Here is a 20033-nt window from a genome sequence, read left to right as displayed (position 1 = left end):
GGCCAGGCCTCAGGTATGCATGCCAAGTCAGTCCCCCTCATCTACAAACAAATTGGTGAAAATAGATGTTTTATTCTGGACAGACCTGGCATTCAACACCACCACCACAAGGAGTTTGCCTGACTGGTACCCCCCAGATTCTGACATGCAGCAGGGCAAAGCCAAGGAGGTGAGAGCTTTGATGCAATTAGCCCAGCAGCCTCTTCTCGTAGCGGCCAACCAGATGTATATGGGAAGCCCACAAGTAGCAACAGTGCTCTCTCTACTTGTGCTCCTCGTTAGCTGGCAGTCAGAAGCACACCACCTCCAATACTAGAGACAGCACATAACCATCCTGCTTGGTAGCCTGTAGTGGTTGGCGGAGTAGGGCACAGTGGGTAGGGCACTGCTTTCCTAGCTTCCCATTAGGTCACTGCCAGTTACCAAGAGGAGTGGTGGTGGTGGCTCCACTGCTGTGCCCACACCGCACTGTGACATCCCCCCCCTTGGTGACCAACAGTGACCCCCACACTGGGAAGCCAGCTAAGCAGCGCCACCCCCACACTGCCCTGCCCGACTGAGTGCTGCTGCCTACTAGCCATGAGGTCTGCTTCCTGTCTCCAGTACTGGAGGCAGAAAGAGGAACTTATGGCATTCCAGATATTGTTGAACTCCAACTCCTATCACCCCTGACCGTCAGCCAAGCTGCCTGGCATTGATGAAGATTGTAGTCCCAACAACATCTAAAGAGGTGCAGTCCTCCCCCACCATGCTTCTAAGCTTTGATTCTTTTGAGAATTAAACCCTTTGGATTGGGAATCTCGTTTGGCCTGGTGGGAGCGGGAAGAGAAGGGGGGAGGTGAGAAGCATCAGCCTTTAACCTTCATCCATATGCATTTCGATGAGAAGAACGTTCACTTGGAATTTTCAGAATTTAATTTCTAAATTAAAAACATCATGGTAGTTTTATGAGATGGTCAACTCAGTGGAGTCAGCTGACAGGAGCTATGAAGGTGGTATTTGGGCCTTAAGGCACATCTATGAAAAAATAACCTCTAGCATGATCAGGGGAAAAAAAGAAGAAATAATAAAAGTGGACTCATGATTTATGTCACACTGTCACTTACCCTGGTCCAAAAGTTACCCTGAAAAAGGGCATCATTTAAGAAATGATAAATCAAGACTGGGAATTGCCTGGTCCCCCTCCCTTTCAAAACTGTGGATCAGGGCATCCGACCACACCTGGGCTATCTCATAACCATGAGTGACATCATTGTATTTCAGTGGTGTCTGTGGCTTTAGCTGACCATTTCTGCACCAAGAGACTTTTCTTAGCTATAAACGTACTTGGGGATGGATGGGCTGGAAATGTAAATAATAATCTGCATTGTGTTATTGTATTGACATTTTAATGGCCATTGTTATTCTTGTTGGTAAGTCACTTCAGGGGTCCTAGGACAGAAACGCAGGATAGAAATATGTTGTTGTTTTTAATAAAGGAAAAGGAAAACATAACTTGAATACTGTTTGAGTGTGTGTTAAAGACCAATAAGGCTGCGATCCAATACACACTTACTTGGGAGTAAGTCTCATTGAACCCAGTGGAGCTGACTTTTGAGTAGACATGTATTGGATTGCAGCCTAAGAAAGGTTTCTTGTGGAACACAAGTGGGGAGAGAGTGATGCTGTTGCACTCAGGTCCTGCTTGCCATCTTCCCAGAGGCATCTGGCTGGCCATGGTAAGAACAGGATGGTGGTCCAGATGGGCCTTTGGTCAGATCTAGGAGGACTATAATAATGTTCTTATGAACTTCATGGCTGAGTGAGGATTTGTATTTTTTTATGTTCTGACACTCTTGCCACTGGGTGACTGGCTCCAAATCAAATCAGAAACATTTTAATAATCTGTCATCTCAAATTAATTTATTAGCTGAACAAGCCATATGTATAACAACCCATTATGGGGGAAATAAATGAGGTTTATTAGCTTCAGGAGTGCCCATTGTTTTTTGGTTTGAGATCTCTGGTGCATCTTTTGATCAGGAGACTAATTGCTTACAAAAGCACTGGATCTGATCAACACTCGGCATTGATTTATAGCTACCCATTCTGCATTTCTTCTTATTGTATGGATGGGGAGCCTTTTGCTGCCTGAGGGCTGCATTCTCTTCTGGGCAACTTTCCAAGGACCATAGGCCAGTGGTGGGTGTGGTCATAGGAAAAGGTGGGCATAGCAACCGCACATTAGGCTAGTTTGTGGCCAGAACCAAGAGACAGGAGTCAAGGCAAAGAGGATGGCTTAAACTAGGGCCACGTTTCAGCAGGGTGAAGTGAACGCTGTCAACAGCTAGACTAAATAAATGCCTTGGGTGAGCCAAACCTTGGCCGGGACAAGGAGCATGATAGGTCATAGCCCCTTTACCTAGACCACACCTTTAAAGTGGTGAAAGGAAGCTTTCCTGATGTCCTCCTTTCCAAAGGCCCCACAACTTCGAGCAGGTTAACCTCAAGGATACTCTCTATCCAGGCTAAGGGCCCTGCAGCTCTTAGCAGCTAGCATCCAGATGCACCCATGACCATCTTGCTACTTGTACCAATTAGCCTGTTTATAGATGCCAGCCTTCTAGGCCCATAATGCGGAGCTACAATCCCCAGAGTGGTTTAACAATCAATCCCTCATCCTAGTTCTGTGAACTCCTACTAGGAGAAAGGGCGGGATATAAATTTATTTATTTATTTAATTAATTAATTAATGGGGTCTCCTGTCAGCATCCTTAACAAACTACACTTCCCACGATGCTTTGGGGAAGCCATGACTGTTTAAAGTGGGTATAATAGCGCCTTAAAATTATGGTGCGGATGGGGCCTGAGTCTAACCTCAGGGGTAGGGGAACTTTGTCAAGTCTGACAGGTGAGTGGGGCTGCCTATGTGTTAATCATCTGATGTCACAATGCCATCACATGAGCCATTTTTGCCCACATGGATGATCAGTTGATCAGTTGCAAAATTCTGTGCACAGGGCTCTGCAGGTGCACCCAATTACCTGAGTGTGGGGGCCTGCAAACCCCCTTGGGCTCTGCCATGTTTTTACCTGACCTACACCTGATGATGTATATGTTGTTAGGTGTAGAGCAGGAGGGTGTGGCTTGGCCAAAACAGCCTTGTGGGCCAACTGGGGAAGCCTAGCAGGCATAATTAGGCCCCACAGGCCAGCTGTTCCCCACCCCCTATCTACCTCCTCACTGAAGCAGGTTCAGGGGGCTCCTACTAGTGGATCTCTGCGTGGGGTGTGTGCACTTGGTCAATGCCCGACCATGCCAACCCTTGACACCAGGACTGCCCAAGGTGGCTTCCAAATTAAAACACCACAAGACAGCAAAAATAAAACAATGACATCAGTACAACAAGGCCATGAAAACCAAAATCCACTGTAACTTTGAAACAACAACAGGAAAGAGTGAACATGTGTCCGTTTAAAATAATGCGAAGCCATAGCAGGAGGAGGTTAACTTACAGCCAATTAAAAGCAAGATGAAACAAGGAAGTCTTCACTGTCCCTCCTGAAATCCAAAAGAGAGGGAGTTGTGCAATGCTCTTTGTGGGGAAGTTGCAGCATTGGGGTGCCACAACTGCCAGGGGCCTATATAGTATTTTAGTTACTATGAGATGTGCTGAGAATTCATGGTTGGCTGGGAAACAGGAAGATCATATGACTAAAAATACATCTCCACTGCACTGCAGTAGTAGCAGCAATACTGGCTGGGGTGCTCCAGGTTCTAGCCTACCAGGGATCAGGTGACATGAGGACTGGATTTGGTCCCATCTGGACCTATAAAACTGCTGGTATAAGCCTGGCTCCTCAAACTGAATGTAGGAATCTGCCTTATAGTGAATCAGACAATTTGCCCATGTAGCTCAGTATTGTCAACACTGACTGGCAGTAGCTGTCCAGGGTTTCAACCAGGGGCTTTCCCCAGCCCTACCTGGAAAAGCCATAGCTTGAACCAGGCATCTTCTGCATGCAAAACAGATGCTTAACCACTGAGCTCTACAGTTGCTCAGATACAGGCCAAGTTGCTCGTAGACTGTCTTCCTGCTTGATTCTTTGCTGAACTGCCTCCCTCTCCTCTCTGCTAAACTACCTGTCTGCCTCCAGGCTACTAGACCTGACACTCTCCACGTTTTTCCATATATAACAAACTCTTTTGCAGGACTTGACTTACAGAAGTAATCTGTGCAGTGGCATTTAACACTGCATGAATGCAAGTCAGAAGTTGTCTGCTTTCCAGACGCTGATGAAAGCTTCTTTGGCAAGGAACCCAGCTGGCTGGTCATCAGCATCTTGTTCTCCTAGGTAGCCATGTGCAACCACAATTTTCCACAAATATGTTTCTAGACCTCATGTCCCTGCCAATCCTCCCAGAGCTTCAGCTGCCTAACCTAGGAAGCCCTGATCTTGAGATGTTTGGGTCCCTGGAGCAATCTCATATTGACCATATTGTGGGCAACAACATCCTCGGGGTCAGAAATTGATTGCCAGAAGTTTGGTGTGCAATACTTTGAAGGTTCTAATTGGGTGTGTTTGCGTCATAAGGCTTGTTTTTGACATTTAGACCCCTGCCATTGAAAATGTCCTTCACTGGTAAATTATTAGGGCTGAGCAAAAAGGGAGGGGGGGTAACAGTGACTGCTCTTTGAGAACACCTTCACCAGAGGTCAAAAGTGTTGTTCCCTTTGGACAATTGCTCGGGGAGTGCAATAAAAGAGGACAAAACTATTGCCCCATTTAGAGTGAGGTCGAATGGGCTGGAGTCACCATGTGACCAATGTCCAAAGGTCCTCATTCATTGTCAAGAAGCTTCGCCCTACATGATGTTGTCATGTTGCCAAACATAAGCACCGTTCAGCTGTTCTTGGAAGAGCCATCCCTGACCTTTCTGAATTGTAAGCACATTCAACTGAATGTGGTTTCAATCCTGTCTGCACTTGGGACCCCTGATTTTGTATTTAAAATCACCCTTCAAACCTTCCTGCTCAGCATGGAAAAGTCAGGCATAAAGGGGGTTCCCCGATTACATGTGCTCCCATGCCCCCCTCCTTGAATGTAATTTACTTACATTTGATTAGGGTTAATGCCATGATATCCTCAGGTTCCCTGATTAGCTGGGGCCATGTAGTGAAAGAGAAAGAAGAAAGAAGAAAATATTGGCTGCAGGAAAGAACAAGGAAGACTCTTCTCAGTGGCTAACACATTCCCCTTTCATGCTGATTGGCTCACAGGATGCTGGAGACATAGGGACCCTCCTGAGGCCCTGCTCCCAAAAAAGTAAGGGGTCTAAGACCCCCTGAGATGCCAGACAACTACACCAGGATCTTAAGACTTGTGAGCAAATGACATTTACCAAATTTGTGACACATGAATTTGGAATTGGATAGATATGAAAGAACATGGGCATGTATAGTATATGTACAGTACAGTTATGCTGCTTTGCATGAAAGGCACTGAAGACAGCTGACATCTGTTGGCAACGCTTATTTGTTTGTTCAAAAGATTTACATCCCATACCCTTTATCCCAAAATCTCAGGACAGGTAACAACTACAGCAATCAAAACATCAAACAGTTACAAATAAGAGCAGGCAAAGATTAACCGTTAAGCATCTAAAGCAGCAGGGTGTGACATTTCCAGCTGGCATTCAAAAGGCCAGACAAAATAATCATGTTTTTAGCTGGCGCCTAAAACACAACAAAACTTGGGTCATCCTGATTTTAAAGGGGAAGGAGTTCCATAACAGGGGTGCTACCATAGAGAAGGCCCTGTCTTGTGTCACTGCATAATATATAACACCTGGCAGTGAGACCCTGGCAGAACACAACATACATGCAAATCTAAATAGGGAAGGGCACTCCTTCAAGCATTTAGGACACAAGTCATTCAGGGCCTTGTCATCAACAGGTTGAATTTGAATGGGAAATATATTGGGAGCCAGTGCAACACCTTGCAAAATATGGTTCCAGCTGATTGCTCCACTCCACAGCCAAGCATTTTGCACTAACTGAAGTTTCTATGTTGTCCCTGAGTACAAAATGCATATTATGGTAATTCATAATGAGGGGTTAACAGAGCAGGAATTACAGTGGCTATAACTGTCAATATGTCAATACTTCAGGCAATGTGGTATAACTATGTGAGTTTCAGACTAGGGCCTGGGAGACCAGACTTTAAATTCTCACTCAGCCATTATTATTATTATTATTATTATTATTATTATTATTATTATTATTATTATTATTATTATTATTATTATTATTATTATTATTTCACTTCCAACAAGGCATCCCAAAACAATTTACAATATAATAACATGTATAAAACTGATAAGATGGTATCTACAAGTTGCCCTCTCCTGCTGAGATAGTTGAGGAATGTAGGGGGTCAGATTATCTTTTAGCCATGAAGCTCACTAGGTGATTTTGACCAGCCATTTTCTCTCAGCCTAACCTATCTCACAGGGTTGTTGTGAGGATAAAATGGAGGGTCAGGGGAAGAACCATGTACACTGCCTTGAGCTCCTTGGAGGAAAGGTTGGAAATAGAAGTAGTAAATAAATATATAAGCTAAATATTCTCTACATTCCCCTGCATCATCAAACTTGAGAGGAAAACCTATCTCTTCTACACAACTGAGAACCAAAAAGTCCTATATCTCCTTCAGTTAAAAACTAACAAAGTCCTTAAAGAATATCTAGTGGTTGCAAAGGACTCCTCCTTACTTTGATATTGTGACAGGGCTGCATATGTGGTGAACTCTCTCATTCCTCTTTGATTTCATTCTTGGAATCTCCTCCACCTCCTTCACAGAGTCCATGAAAATAAATCCCATCTGATGCTCTTCACCCACAGATTGCTAAATGTGGAAATTGCTTTGGCTCTCCCAGTCTTGCCCACTCTCCCTGTTTGATTATTTTGCTTGCTGAATAGCTCTTCATGAAAACACAGGAGAAGGGCTAGTTTCTTTTGCTACCCTTGACAATGGCATATCTGACATTTTGAAGGCACTTGTTTTTTATCTTTTTTTTTGCAGTAAACTAGAAACTGGATTCGACACTCAGCAACAATGGGGTAGAAACACACTCACAGTTCTGCCAGTTCCAGTGCATCTCCACCTTTCTTTTCTGAAAATGGGGGCATGCGATGCTAGTCAAACCCCGCCCTTTTCCCCTGTAAAATCTGGTGGGAGTAGCTTGAGTGTTTGTTTGTTTTTTAAGTCGGCTTCAAAGAGATTTTGCAGCTGATTGGCAGATCAACCCATTTCCCCTCCAGGTGTGGCTAATGGAAACTCTTTGATCTGGTGGCTAGGGTGTTTACCGCCATAGATGTAGGGCAAAATCACAGTGCTGAGATTCAGTTGATATTGTTTTGATTTTGGCTGATCCTGAGTTAACATCTGGAGTGCCACAGATTTCCCAGCCCTGATCTGTAGTGATTCCAAAAATGATGTGTGATTATGGAATTCACTCTCACAAGAGGCAGGGATGGCTGCCAACTTTGATGGCTTGAAAAGACAAATTCACAGAAGTTCAGGCTGTTAATGGCTACTAACCATGATGGAAGTGTTCTAGTATGCTTCTGAATATCAGCTACTGGAAACTACAGGAGGGGAGAGTGCTGTTGTGCTCAGGTCCTTCTTGTTTGCTCCCCATAGGTTGGCCACTGTGAGACTAGATAGGCCATTGGCCTGATCCAGCAGGCTCATCGTGTGTCCTTATGTTGTGATGACTTGGGATTGGGTTGGATGCGGTAACAGGAATTCAAGACCACAAGTGCAGTGGATTATGCTACAAAGGGGGTTGCTTCTGCAGTAAAACATGCATACAGTTGCCCTGCTAATGTGACTTTCCTAATTTCAAAGTTTGCCATAGCAAATTGCATTTTTTGCATTACAGTGCTCCAAATCCTGCGAAGGTGGCTTCCGAATCCGAGAGGTGCGATGCCTCTCAGATGATATGATACCCAGTAGCAAATGTGATCCACAGCTTAAACCTGAGGAAAAGGATCAATGCAACACTCAGGACTGCATACCTGAAATAGGTAGGGCAATCTTACAATCATTCTTACTGTGGAACTCCATCTAGTGGAGGAAAAATGAAATTAAGCCACTGTGCACATTAAGGCAGGCAGAGACTGTCAGAATCATAATTCGGTCTAATGATTTAGGGTGGGTTTTTTTCAAAACAAAAATAAACAAGTCTGTTTTGAAAGGTATATTAGTTTTTCATTTGAGATTTAGACTGTTTTTTATTGAGCTCTCTCTCTCTCTCTCTCTTCCCCCCCCCCATATATAAACCCAAAGTTTGCATTGGAGTGCCCAAGAATCTGGGGAATCTTTTTCATCTGTAAAAATGGCAGTGTTCAAGCCTGTTTTGGTGTCTGTTTCATGAAAACATTCTGCCGCCTTGAATGTTTGCTTTAGTGGAGTCTGCTTTGAAACAAACCAACCAAAAAAAACCCCCCAAAGCATGGTATGCTAAGTTTCTAACAGATTTCACAAGAAACTGTACACTGTAGATCAGGGATAAATAATGTTGTGTTTTTCAGATGTTGTGGGCTTCATCTCCTTTTAGTCTCGACCAGCATGGCCAGGGACAGTGGGATCTGTGGTCTCCAACATCTGGAGGGCACCACCATGGCTATCCTCCCTGTAGATCAGAGTTCCCACACTTTTGAGTCTATTGACTCCTGGATGAGCATATAAAATTGTCAACACCCCCAAACCAAATGCACAGGAATGTAAATGAAATAAAGTCAAGAAATACCAACATGTAATCAACATTTATTAATCATTAATCACCTTTACTAGGAATCATAAAATGTAAAACATAAATCCCTTATTAAATACAGGGGCTCCTCATTAGCAAGGAAGGTTTACTTGGTACATGCCCATGTTCTTTATTTCTGAGGTTCTTGATTTTTGCACTACTCTTCTTTCTCATCCCTTGGCTGCTTTCAACTCCTAGATCTTTAATCACAGTCCCATCGACCCCAGGGAGTCAATCTCAACCACCATGGGAAACCCTCCTGTAGGTGAGCACAGTGGTAGAGCATCTACTTTGCATGCAGATGATCCCATACTCAGTCCCCAGCAGCATCTCCAGCATCTCCTGCCTGAAACCCTGGAGAGCTGCTGCCAGTCAGTGTAGGCAGTAATGTAGGCAGATGGGTAAATGGTCTGATTCAATATAAGACAATCATTCATTCATTCATGCAACTCTGTTGTACATTTATGTACCAATCAAAATGAGCTATTATTATTTTCAACTTGTATGCCCTTTTCCATATAAATATGTCCAAAGTGGCTCACAACCCTACAAAAATGCAACTCAATACATTATTAAAATAACATTGAGATACTAGATAATTTCAAAACATAACAATCTAAATAATTCATTTTAATCATATAAACATTATAACATTTTAAATTATTATAAATTATCAACCATTAAACATATTAATTAATAATCAAATATAACAAGCATTTTCAGTACAATCGCATATCAACAATCATAAAACCAATAGCCGCTGCATGGCAAATGAAAATGTTGCATTCATGTGACCAGCTGAACTGAAACAAGCATCATGTTCACATAAGGCTGCAATCTTAGGCACTCTCATTACAGGGATGGACAAATGTCACATCTTCCACTTGAATCTTGTTTTGAGCCTGTTAATGTGCCTGAAACATGGGAAAACTTCCTTCAGCTCTTCCCCTTCTTCAGTTGCATCCCTGCAGACTTTCACAGGCTTTCTGTGCTCCTTGTTCTTTCTTTCAAAACACTTTCCCTTCCAGTGGAAGAGTGGAACTTCTTGCACTCATCAAATTTGTGGTCTTGTATTAAAGCTAATGGAAGAATGGAGGCATTCAAATTCCTATTTGGCACTCCCCCACCTTTCCTGAGTAGTTCAATAAGAGGCGAGGGACCTGTGGCCCCCCAGAAGATGTTGGATTGCAACTCTCATCATCCCTGATCATTGTCCATGCTGGCTGGGACTGATGCGAGTTGGTGTCTGAAAACATTTGGAGGGCCACAGGTTTCCCATCCCCGATTCTATTGCTCAGGAAAGGAAAAAACCAATAATTGTCAAATAGAAATTTGAATTTCCCCACTCTTCTGTCAGGTTTAATTCACATCCACAAACATTGGAGTTCACCTCCAATGATACATGTATGTACAACATTTCAGGGCTATGGCTCAAATTCAGGATTTGCATCTGCAAAATTGAAGAACTTGTAAGACTAATACATGCTGCTGTTTTTGCGGTTTCTCTTCCACTTTAAACAGCTGGGTTTTGCCAAGCAATTAACACTTGGCTACAATGCCTGTCAGTCAAACACAGCTGCCTGCTACCTTGTGTTTGGTAATCATGAAAATGGAATTGATTTGTACTCGAACTAAAGTGATTGGGCACATGCATTTTTTAAGCTGTGTGGTTTGGGTACATGTATTATTTAAGAGAAGCTAGATGCAAAGAAAAAAAACCCATCAAGTAACACTGTGAATGTTAAACCCTCATCTTGATGTTCCCTCTCCTCTGAAGAGTTTCCGAACCAAATTTTGATTTTAACATTTATTGTTGTAAAATATCCCTAATCCTATGGCTTAAACTAGCATTACAGGCAGAAACTTGCATCCCATTGAATGTTAAGCATAATCCAAACTTTGGAAGCAGAGCACAGCTGGCTTGCTTTGGCTTTCCAACAAAACAAAAGAGGAAAAAACACACCCTCCTGTAATCTCTTTCCAAACTATGACACATCTCCCAGCATTGGAAGGCTCTAGGCTACTTTTATAGGTCAACTAGCAGGAACAGGTAAGAGCAGTAGAGTGGCTATAAAAGGCCTTGGCCTGCTGGCCTGTTTCTTCACATGCCGGTTTTCCTAGCAACCCTCCTTCAGTTTTAGTGTGTCACTGAGCTGTTTCTAACAGAGGTGCTGATTGACGGGACTGGATAGGTTTTCCCCTCAATCACAATGGCTCTAGGTTTTTCTGCCTATCCCTCAGTGATTGCTGTGCAATGTTAGGTGTTCTTACGCTTCTGTCACAACTTAGGCAGAAATGGCATTGGGCAGGATAAAACATAAGGAGGACTCCCATAGTGGGATAATTGCTGGCTGCGCTGGCATTGCAACATTCAGCTCAGAACACCCCCCCTACTGGTTGGACAGCAGAACCACAACTAGCTTGGGCTTGCTTCTTACCTGGATCTAACACTGGCCAAAGACCAAGCAGGTCCTGCACCAGTGGATAGCCAAGTTGAGTGCCCATGAGGCAGAATAGGATCTCCATCCTCCCAGGCAACACCACTGCAATGTAGTAGGCGCAGACTTAAATGGGCTAATCTGCCCCACCCACTTCCGGTATTGCCGCAACAGCGTGCTTCACACACACACCTACCAACACCCAAGATGGCAGCGGGGGCATCCCTAAGAGGTTGATGCCCCCACTGCCATCTTGGGTGATGACGTGTGTGCACGCAATGTGCTGATGGTGATGACACAGGAGGTAGGTGAGGTGGACACACCTATTTAAGCCCGTGCCTCCTGAGATGGGAGGGTTTTTTGGGGAGCATGATGACTCAGACCCGAGGCAGTCTGGTGCCCAAAGGCCCAGTCATGCCTGGTGCCAGCCCTGCTCCCAAGGGTGATTCCCAACTGCTTGTTGGACAACTCAGCATTCCCTCAGCATGGGCTGCTGGAATGGAGGTGGATCCTCGCCCTACTGCCATGCCAACCCCACTTGTTTGCTCTAATCAATTAAGTTGTGGCCTGTTTTCACCCATTGGCTGTTTTATTCCAATTGCTAATGGGGGACATATCTTGTGCCTGCTTCACCATGAGAAACTACCATAGTCACACTTCTCAAACCAATGCATGAACTGAAACATAGCTGTCCTATCACATTTGCTGAGTAGTTTTCTGAATTCTGTGATGCACTTCTCCAACCAAACAATGTGTATAAATATTAGGGGAAACTGTGCATAAAATGCCTATATTCATGAAAATATGTGTTATGCTGCAGGAAATTGCTTGCAAAAATGTGCATATTGATCAAAACTGCATGCAAACCTACAAATGTTCATGAAGATTTTGCAAAAAAAATTTGAAATGAATGTGAAAGTGGGGGGAAGGGAATTTAACATTAGAAAAATGAGAAACTGTAATTGACAGATTTGCCAATCTCTGTGAGGGAGTTCCATAACCTAAGCAAGCCTTTGCCAACTGATGCCTTCCAGATATTTTGGACTACACCTCATCCCACCCAGCACAAACATGCTGCATGGGATCATGGGGGGGCTGTAGTCCAAAACATCTGGAGGGTGCCAAGTTGGCAAAAACTGACCGAGACTTTGCTATCAAAATGACCAGTTGAATTTCTTGAGAGTGTTGGTACATGGAGCAGAGCCTTCACTAGTGGTCTTGACAGCCAAGAAGGCTCACGTCGCAAAAGGTGGTGCTTTAGCTGTCAACCATATAAGAAATTATTGTGTCTATGGATTTCTTTCCAGATGAAAACTGCAAAGACAAGTATTACAACTGCAACGTCGTAGTGCAAGCCCGGCTCTGTGTCTACACGTATTACAAAACAGCGTGCTGCGCATCCTGCTTGAGAGTAGCCAATAGGCAGTCAGGGTTTCTGGGACGCAGATAACACTGGCTCCATTGGCTGTGCCATCAGACTTCTGCCCAGTCCTTTGTGGCTGTTTGGACTGCAACAGATTCTACCTTTTTTAAAGGAGAGGTTTTCCATACTGGTGAGTGCTTCAAGGGTGTGATTAATGCACACCTCTGTGATATCACGAACACACACTGTATAGGAACATTTTGCCTTCAAAACAGCATCTGGCAGAACTAACTGAGAGCCCATCTTGGAAGATGTAAGGAACTGTCTTATGCAGTACAATGATAATAATCCATGCAGAGGACCCATAATTTAAGATCTTAATTGGAAGCCAACTAAAGCTGCAGTCCTATACGCACTTACCTACACCCACAGTAGAACTTACTTCCAGTTAGGGATGGGATCGGCTGGCCAGTGCCAGTTCGAAAGCATTCTGTTGACCTAACAGGCTGGTATCACTTTGAGTTTGTTCTTTGTCCACTAGCTACTGCGTTTACTGATCCATTTTTTTTCTCACAAAAAATCTTAATGTTAATATCAATATTTTGAAAGGAAACATTGATAGAATTATTCTAAATATCAGTTTTTGATATTTTTAAATCCCTTTTTTAATCCATTTTTGAAAATAGCTGTGGAATACTGCTGCATAAACATCCGATCCACAACGATAAAGAATAAGCAAATTAATCAAAACTTCAGTACCAAATCTGAATTGGGCTGAGTTCTAGCACATCCCTGCTTCCATTGCTTCCATGCATAGGATTGCATTATGAAAATCCCAAAGTAATGGGTCAGCTTTTGGGTTTCACCAAGCTCTTCCTCAAGCTCTTTCTTTATGTAATAATTCCAAGACATCCAGTAAAAAGGTTGAAAATTTTACTAGTACGAAGGTAGGAGTTCTAGCTATAACAATTGGTAACCACCAGAATGAAAATAGGAATGGCATTTTCTGAAAATCTCAATATTCAGTTTATCTAAACCTCAACTAAGGGTGCAATCCAACTTGCATTTATACCAGGCTGAGGGGAGTTGGATGTGGCAGATCTCCAGCTGAGCTGGCTGGGTCCTAGCTCAGCTGGGCTACGCCGGCGTAAGTCCCTCAGCCTGGCCAGCCAGGACCCAACCTACTCAGCCGAGACCAGTGCAAGTGGAGCCGGGCTAAGCCGGTGTAAGGCCTGACAAAGGGGCATGTCAGGGTGTGTCAGGGCAGGAGCCAAGGTGAGGGGACTTAGGCCACATCCAACTTGTGTTAAGAGCACTCCTGCGGGTTCCAAAGTTACACTGGGGAAAAGGTCAGGCTAAGAAAATAATTGCAATAGAAGTCAACGGAGAGGGTTTGCTCCCTAGCAGGCTTTTACTTTCTGGTCCCTGCATGCAGCTCCCAGCTGAGCCGGCGTTCAGCCATCCCAGAGGCTCCTGAGTGGCAATTGGGTGCAGCAGAACTTTACACCAGCTTCTATTGCTTCAGCACAATTTACACCGGCTTCTCCTGAGTTGCATTGCTCTGCCCAGCAGCCACTTTTTCCTGAAGAAATTAGGAATGGAATTTTCTGAAAATCTCAATGTGCAGCTTATCCACACAAATTTCTTCTCATTTGTTTTTTTACCAGTTTTGCTAAAAATGTGAGCAACTCTCAAATATTATGTGCATGATTATATAAATCATTATACACATTACTGTATGTATAGTATTATAGACATATGCACTCCAGTTTGCCTAAAAGCAACCAGTACAAAAACAGAGACACACATTAATGCAGAACTGTATAAAAATGCTTAAGTATTAATGTTTATAAATTATGCTGCAGAAATATAGTAGCGCATGGGCCTTGACTTTTTTTTGCACATAATTTTGTGTATAATTGTGCATTTAATTAGTCCAGCTTTTTTTAAAAAAATGACAATGCACAAACAGCTCAGACATCAGTGGGGAATTGGTGCAAGAGGTAATCCAATGCAGGCAAAAGCTCAGTCAGGTCAGAACCTCCATAATTCATGTATAAATCTATTTAAAACTAATTCCTTCTCCATTCCTAGAAGAAACCGTATCAAAACAACTATGCATTTCATGAAGGGAACATTCTCAAATTCCCAACTGCATACAACAGACAATCTGTACCATGTAACACTTCATTTCTGTTTGCAGCTTTATCCATAGACTCCACATATAATTTTATCTGATTTGGTTTTACTACATGTTATATTGTTGAACTGCTCAACTTTTTTATTGGAACCAGCAAGCAGGAAAAAAACGGGTGTTTCCCCCCAAAGGCAGGTTAGAAATAAATAAAGCCAATGACCGCCTGTGAATCCCAATTACTTCTAAAGACCAGTTTAAATAATTGCTGACATTTGCCTATTGCTTATTTGCTGCAAAGGGAGGTCTGTATCAAGCAATGACCTTTCCATTAATTAAAAAAAATTATGTCAAAGGGTGGCAGAGATAATTTACAAATAATTGGAATAGATATTTTGCACTGAAGATAATCTAAACTGCCTAGTAAGTCTGCAAAGAGCTGCTGGACGTACCATTCTAAGACTAGCGTATTGCCAACAGGAAGGCTACTATGCCCTACCAAACAATGGTGGCTGTGCCCATTTGGATTGGTAGGGCAGACGGCAAGGAGACCAAAGTAAGTGGAGCCAGACAGGAGGAGCCAACTCATTCGTTTTGTCGCCATCCTCCTCCTCCTCCCTGTTGAGTTCTACAAAGGCAACAATGAGACTAAGAAGGAGATGTGTAAGTAAGAAGGCAGGCAGAAGTGGGCTGGCTGAGGCCAACCTGAGAGATTGCTGGGGCAGTGCCCTAATTGTCTTAATGGACCAGCCTACGATACTACAAATGCAACATATTTTTCTATTCATCCACTCCCCTTTCTTTAAAAAAAACTCATTCCTGAGGAAGAATTCTGTGAAATTTGAAAGCTTGCTTATTGTTTTGTGATAATTCTAAAGTTGGTCCCAATAACAGTTATGCCGTTGCTGTCCTTGTTCAGATTTTTTTATTCCCAATGTACTAATATGACTGCTTACCAACACCCCCCCCCCCATTTTTTTTGAGAATTCCAACAGTTGTTGAACACCAGTTGTCCTGAAGGGCATCAAAGTCAAAAAGGCATGAATAACCAAATTCAGGATGACACCATTTATTTGACTGGCTCCCTCCACCATGATGGAGGGAGCCTTTTTCTGTGATCACTAAAGATAAATTCAGAAGTCCACAGGTCAGATTTTTTTTCACCATCTAATTGAGTAACAGACTACTCTGACTGGCAGCTAGAGTGACCACATGCCCTCCTTTACAGAGGAGAGGCTTCTGTTTGAAGGGCTATCCTGTTTAAAAAAAGTCTAGTTTGAAGATAGCCCTTACAAGGGGGAGCAGGAGAGGACTTGACACTGTCTGCCTAGGCCTGGAGAGCAGACAGAGCAAGCCTGCAGCTCACCTGGTCAGCTTTCCCTACTATGGTGGGATGTGTCGTACATCTAAATTATTTATAAATTTGTATCTATATATGCAAATCTATGTCCTCTTGTGCCCTCTTTTTGGTGATGCATTTCCTCACCACCACCACCACCCCTGATGTGTAAGTGACCATTGTTACTGACACCAGCCTCCAGGCTCTGAGGCTGAGGTCTTTCCCATCATCTGCTACCTAACTGGGGATGCCAGGGACCAAACCTGGGCCCTTCTACATGCAAACCATATGCTCTGTCAGTGAGCTATGGTCCCTTCCCATGCCTGTTATTTGAGTACGCAAACCTAATCTTGTTGATATTCATCCCACACATTTGCTTTTCACACTGCACTTCAAAGTGTCTCTGTCCCAAGCAGAGGGCCCCAACACAGATCTCACCCCCTATGGTGGATGCAAAAGGTAAATATCCTCTCAAAAATCCACAATGCATGAGAGACTGTCAGCTCGTTCTGCTCAGTTCGTGTTTGCACAGGCTGAGCCTCTCCTACACTGAACATTCCCCTTTGAACAGGCCCACATTTCTTCAGGTGCCAGGATTTATTTTACCTAGCCACCTTGCCATTCTCAGCAGAGGAGAAGTCCAAAGTTTCTCTCTGTGAATGAGCATGATGGTGGTTGATATAGGTGCCTTTTTTCCATTGATGAGGCAGCTGATGGGGGTGGGGACATGCCTGCACCAATTTGTGCCTGTCTCTGGTCTTTTGGCTATGACAGCCATTCTGCATTATGCCACATCCCCATGGCAGCCATTTTGTCACTGTTCACAATAATGTCTCAAAATTCCAAATGTGGCCCAAAAAGGTTGGCAACGCCTAGTCTAGGGTAGGGAGCAAATGGAAAGGAAACCTTCCTGAGTTTCAGGTATGTACTACCCCATTGATTATTTGAGCTTCATTTGACTGGAGTGGCTGTTTACCTATCCAACATTTGATGCATCATTCCTTTCACCTTAGACTTATTAAAAGGCAAACATTGCTAGGACCACAGAGCAGTTTTGTAGTAAGAAACTTACTCAGCAGCCTCCAGTAGTCCTGGAGAATTTTTTTTCTCAATTACCTCAGCTAATCTGTAGTAAAGCAACATGTAATTTAAGTATTGTTCTTCTAACCTACATTCCTTTTTTCAGTTATGTGGCAAACTTAAGCGGTCACACTTTGAACTGCCTACATTTTTCACTTGTAAAACTAGTACAAGAGTAGATGACACAATAACCTCCAGATGTTTGGACCACAACTCCCATCATCCCCGACCACTGGCCTTGCTGACTGAGGCTGATGGAAGTTTTAGTCCAAACCATCTGGAGGACCCCATGTTGGCTACCTCTGCACTATTGTATGAAATAGCCACTTTTTCATTTTCCATCTGTGTTGTTGAGGCATGCTTGCAATTTAGTAATATTCATTTCTTTCTCTTAGCAGAGATGGAAAATAGTGTTAGATGCACATAGCCAATGTTCAGACATGGCCACGTTGATATAACCATATAATCAGTTGATATAACTGATATACATCAGTGTGGTGCCATCCAGATGTGGTAGGAATTCATCTCTTAGCCCAAATCAGCATGGCCAACAGTCAGGGATGGTGGGAGTTGTCAAGCAACATCTGGAGGACACCATGTTGGCTGCCTCTGATATATATATATATAAAACAGATACTTTTGGCTCTTGATGTAGACACCAGAAGAAATAAGGCTGTCAATAGTAGAGATGTCATGAGACACATATTTCTGTAGCTGGAATTATGAGCCTTGGAGGCTCATAATGCTCATCTCAAATAGAAGGAGGAACACTGAACTCTTCTCCAGCTTTGATTTAATCTGAGGGGAAGAATCCCACTCTTTCCCTTCTCAGTCCTACTCATCCAGCTCATAAATTAATTCAGATTGGCTCAGAAATCAGTAGAGCTGCTTCCGGATTTGGGGGGACATAGCTCAGCTTCTTTTGAGATGGGGAGGGGGGTGGAGTTTGCCCATCACTCAAAGGACACATAAAAAAACTCAGCCAGATCTTCCCATAGAAAACAGAATGAACCCTGTTGTCAGACGCCTGAAATTAACCCAATCTGCCTGAAACAAGGAAGGATATACTTTGTTATAACTTATTTTTTTATATTTGTAAATACCAGATGTCTATAGGGAAATATGTATTCAAAGCTGTGTCTATATGGAATAAGCCACTGCATCAAAATAGTTCTATTATTTAGAATATGAGAAAAAATGGGGTTTTTTTTACAAAAAGGGACTAAAAGTGTATTTATTTATATATGCCATCTACATTTCTACCCAGCTCTTTTGGCTACTAACCAGCCTTTGCCTTGGAGTTTTATACCACACTGACATATATAAAAGTATCATATTGTAAATCAATAGTTAATGGTTTCTTTATTTCATGGTTAATAATCCACTTCTACAAATGGATTTTTTGAAAAAAAGAAAAGAAAAAAGTGGAGATGTATAAGTTCGAAAGTACTTATAGGCTAGTTCAGGAATATATATGCCCAGCAATGCACCTGAACCAGATCTGTACAGCATCCTTTTCATATTTGTATACATATTCTCCAATGGGGGAAAAAGTTTGATATTTTTGCTTATGACTAATTTATTTTTATTATTGTGGAAAAAATAAAGTAATTAAATAAACATCCCTTTGTGTGAGTTGTATGTTTTGGGGTTAAGAATGTGAGCCACAGTTTGAATCTTGGCTCTTCCATAATGTCACAATATGATCTTATACAAGAAGGGCAAGCCCTACTATTAGGCAGGGTGAAGCAACAGCCTCAGGTGGCAGATACCGGGAGGCAGTAGCCCTCAGCTGTGCTTTTTTGGAGTTCACCACCGCCCCAGACATTCATCTTTGTGGATACATGGCCTGCTGCCTCAGGTGTAGTGGAAAATACTATCTCACCAACACTGTTGAAGTACACTTTGTTGTTATGTGCCTTCAAGTCGATTACGACTTATGGCGACCCTATGAATCAGCAACCTCCAAGAGCATCTGTCATAACCCACCCTGTTCAGATCTTGTAAGTTCAGGTCTGTGGCTTCCTTTATGGAATCAATCCATCTCTTGTTTGGCCTTCCTCTTTTTCTACTCCCTTCTGTTTTTCCCTGCATTATTGTCTTTTCTAGTGAATCATGTCTTCTCATGATGTGTCCAAAGTATGATAACCTCAGTTTTATCATTTTAGCTTCTAGTGATAGTTCTGGTTTTGTAGTTGTTGTTATGTGCCTTCAAGTCAATTATGACTTATGGTAATTTGTTCTAATACCCAATTATTTGTCTTTTTTGGGTCCATGATATACACAAAGCTCTCCTCCAACACATTTCAAATGAGCTGATTTTTCTCTTACCCACTTTTTTCACTGTCCAACTGTCACATCCATACATAGAGATCGGGAATACCATGGTCTGAATGATCCTGACTTTAGTGTTCAGTGATACATCTTTGCATTTGAGGACCTTTTCTAGTTCTCTCATCGCTGCCCTCCCCAGTCCTAGCCTTCTTCTGATTTCTTGACTATTGTCTCCATTTTGGTTAATGACTGTGCCTTCACACCCAATAGCACATCCACAAACCTGCAGATGCGTGGGAAATAATAAAAAAAGATATACGTTTGATATCAGTAATTTTATTTTCAAATTCTCTCTCAGTGATATCTGGCATGGAATATGCCTTTTGCACAGCTGCCATCTTAGTCAAGCTTTCTACTACAAGCCCAAGCTCTCATTCCTGGTCAGTCACCATTATTTATTTATTAAATTTATATCCTGCCTTTCTTTTTTTCATGAAACCCAAGGCAGCTTACATATGGTTCCCATCCAGGCACTGACCAGACCTGACCCTGCTTAGCTTCAGCAGGGAGCTGGCCTTATATGGCTTTAGACCATAGCCTGGGACC

At 42.9% G+C, this 20033-nt stretch overlaps 1 protein-coding gene across 7 annotated transcripts in view; it reads left to right on the top strand.

Annotated features, from left to right (window-relative positions):
* The window catches only part of THSD4 (thrombospondin type 1 domain containing 4), a 699350-nt gene extending 680605 nt beyond the window's left edge, over positions 1 to 18745 (top strand). For all 7 annotated transcript variants that reach the window (XM_061595164.1, XM_061595167.1, XM_061595165.1 and 4 more), the window contains 2 exons: positions 7927 to 8071; positions 12545 to 18745. In XM_061595164.1, the coding sequence (XP_061451148.1) occupies positions 7927 to 8071; positions 12545 to 12687 (288 nt within the window). In that variant the 3' untranslated portion in view covers positions 12688 to 18745. The remainder of the gene's footprint in view (positions 1 to 7926; positions 8072 to 12544) is intronic.
* Positions 18746 to 20033: the final 1288 nt, after the last annotated feature.

The sequence above is a fragment of the Rhineura floridana genome, chromosome 14 (genome assembly GCF_030035675.1).
Source record: "Rhineura floridana isolate rRhiFlo1 chromosome 14, rRhiFlo1.hap2, whole genome shotgun sequence".
Taxonomy (NCBI): Eukaryota; Metazoa; Chordata; class Lepidosauria; order Squamata; family Rhineuridae; genus Rhineura; species Rhineura floridana.
Note: the sequence above shows the minus strand (reverse complement) of the source record. Positions and strands in the feature narration are given on the sequence as shown.